The sequence below is a fragment of the Salvelinus namaycush genome, chromosome 15 (assembly GCF_016432855.1).
Source record: "Salvelinus namaycush isolate Seneca chromosome 15, SaNama_1.0, whole genome shotgun sequence".
In the NCBI taxonomy this organism is placed as follows: Eukaryota; Metazoa; Chordata; class Actinopteri; order Salmoniformes; family Salmonidae; genus Salvelinus; species Salvelinus namaycush.
This window is the reverse complement of record NC_052321.1, coordinates 12,211,671-12,213,897: the sequence shown is the minus strand read 5'-3', so window position 1 is coordinate 12,213,897 and position 2,227 is coordinate 12,211,671. Positions and strand designations below refer to the sequence as shown.

The following is a 2,227-nucleotide window of genomic DNA, read 5'->3' as shown; positions in this document are numbered from 1 at the left end:
GGTAGAGAGTCTGTGTGTGTGTGTGGTAGAGAGTCTGTGTGTGTGTGTGGTAGAGAGTCTGTGTGTGTGTGTGTGTGTGTGTGGTAGAGAGTCTGTGTGTGTGTGTGTGGTAGAGAGTCTGTGTGTGTGTGTGTGTGTGTGTGTGTGTGTGTGTGTGTGTGTGTGTGTGTGTGTGTGTGTGTGTGTGGTAGAGAGTCTGTGTGTGTGTGTGGTAGAGAGTCTGTGTGTGTGGTAGACATCAGATATGTTATGATCAGGTCTGTTTTTTTCCGAAGAAGCAGCAATCCTTGAGAGCCATGGGATCGAAGTCCAGAGCCCTGGAGGACACTCCAACAGCGATGAAATCGACGGGAATGACTTCTCTGACCAGGTAACCACCCGTAAGAAAGTAGAGTGGTCCAGAACCCATGCACTTTGTTGTATCTGACAGGTGGTCTATGATACACATGATGGATCACCCCTGAGAAAGTGAAATGTTCTCTCCCAGTTTGTGTTGTATGTTGTAGCCAAGGGGCGTGGTTTAACACCTTGCCTCTTTGTTTACCTACAGGGCTGTGAGGTTCCACTGTTTGAGAAGAGAGCTGTGACTAGACCTTTCAGTCTCAGCCTCTTTGTTTACCTACAGGGCTGTGAGGTTCCTCTGTTTGAGAAGAGAGCTGTGACTAGACCTTTCACTCTCAGCCTCTTTGTTTACCTACAGGGCTGTGAGGTTCCTGTTTGAGAAGAGAGCTGTGACTAGACCTTTCAGTCTCAGCCTCTTTGTTTACCTACAGGGCTGTGAGGTTCCTCTGTTTGAGAAGAGAGCTGTGACTAGACCTTTCAGTCTCAGCCTCTTTGTTTACCTACAGGGCTGTGAGGTTCCTCTGTTTGAGAAGAGAGCTGTGACCAGACCTTTCAGTCTCAGTCGACGAGACCTGTCCTCTCCCACACAGGTACTGTATCCTGTTATATCCTGTATCCTGTTACTCCTATTGTATTATGGTTTACATATTCATACTGTACTCCATGTTTGGTACAGAACTTTTTCTCTATACCAAATCTGTTAGACGGATAGCTAATCAGCAAGTGGGGGGGAAACAAATTCTTATCATTTGTTTGCATGCGTTTGACCATGCGAACCAGTTGTCTTCCGTAACCGAACAAGGGTGCGTCTCAAGCAGATTCTCCATCTGAAAAAACAGGACAGTGGAAATCAACCCGTTAGACTTTGCTTTAGCTATCCATGTCAGTGTAGGTCAGGGGTCTCAAACCCAGATGTGGTCTGTGAACTGATTTGTGGTTTTGCGTAGTAAATGCGCTGCTCAGTTGTCTGTCTCAGGGTTGAAGACCACAGATGTGTAAACATGACCCATGACTCCTCCCCCTCTTGCAGGTGCCCACCCTGCTGCCAAGCTGGCTGGCGGCTTGGCCCGGCTCGGGCAGGGGGGGCTTGGCCGCCCAGAGGGCCAGCTCTCTGATTTGCCGCTCCTTGCTCTCGGGAGCGGGTCTCGCTCAGGGGGCAGTGACGGAAGGTTCCAGACTGACAGGTGTGTCCTGGTCTGCCCCCTCCCCCCCCTCCCTCCAGGACGACTCCTCCACCAATCACAGCAATGCCCTGGAGCACCAGGACCCCATCACTCTCGCAGTGGAGATGGCGGCCGTCAATCATAGCATCCTCGCCCTGGCCACGCAGGCGGGGGGAGGATTGGCCCTGGGCGGGACAGGCAGTGACATCAAGACCGAGGTGGTGGAGCCCAACTAGAGGAAGGGGAGGCTGTGGATGAGCGGGAGGGATGAGAGGGAGGGAAAGATGTGTGTATACATGACAGTATGAAAGAGGGAGGGAAAGGAGTGTGTACATCACAGTAAGAAAGAGGGAGTGTATACTACCGTTGAAAAGTTTGGGGTCACTTAGAAATGTCCTTGTTTTTGAAAGAAAAGCACACTTTTTTTGTCCATTAAAATAACATCAAATTGATCAGAAATACAGTGTAGACATTGTTAATGTTTTAAATGACTGTTGTAGCTGGAAACGGCAGATTTTTTTAAAATGAAATATCTACATAGGCCTACAGAGGCCCATTATCAGCAACCATCACTCCTGTGTTCCAATGGCGCGTTGTTAGCTAATCCAAGTTGATCATTTTAAAAGGCTAATTGATCATCAGAAAACCCTTTTGCAATTATGTTAGCACAGCTGAAAACTGTTGTCTGATTTAAAGAAGCAATAAAACTAGCCTTCTTTAGA

At 48.5% G+C, this 2,227-nt stretch overlaps 1 protein-coding gene across 3 annotated transcripts in view; it reads left to right on the top strand.

The window, feature by feature from the left end:
* The window catches only part of LOC120060194 (homeobox-containing protein 1-like), a 23,498-nt gene extending 21,597 nt beyond the window's left edge, over positions 1-1,901 (top strand). Inside the window, exons 8-10 of one of the 3 annotated variants that reach the window (XM_039009333.1) lie at positions 282-370; positions 849-932; positions 1,373-1,901. In XM_039009333.1, coding sequence (XP_038865261.1) covers positions 282-370; positions 849-932; positions 1,373-1,741 — 542 coding nt within the window. In that variant the 3' untranslated portion in view covers positions 1,742-1,901. Of the gene's footprint in view, positions 1-275; positions 371-848; positions 933-1,372 lie in introns of all 3 variants that reach the window. The other 2 variants (XM_039009332.1, XM_039009331.1) reach the window with 2 other exon arrangements.
* The last annotated feature ends 326 nt before the right edge of the window (positions 1,902-2,227 follow it).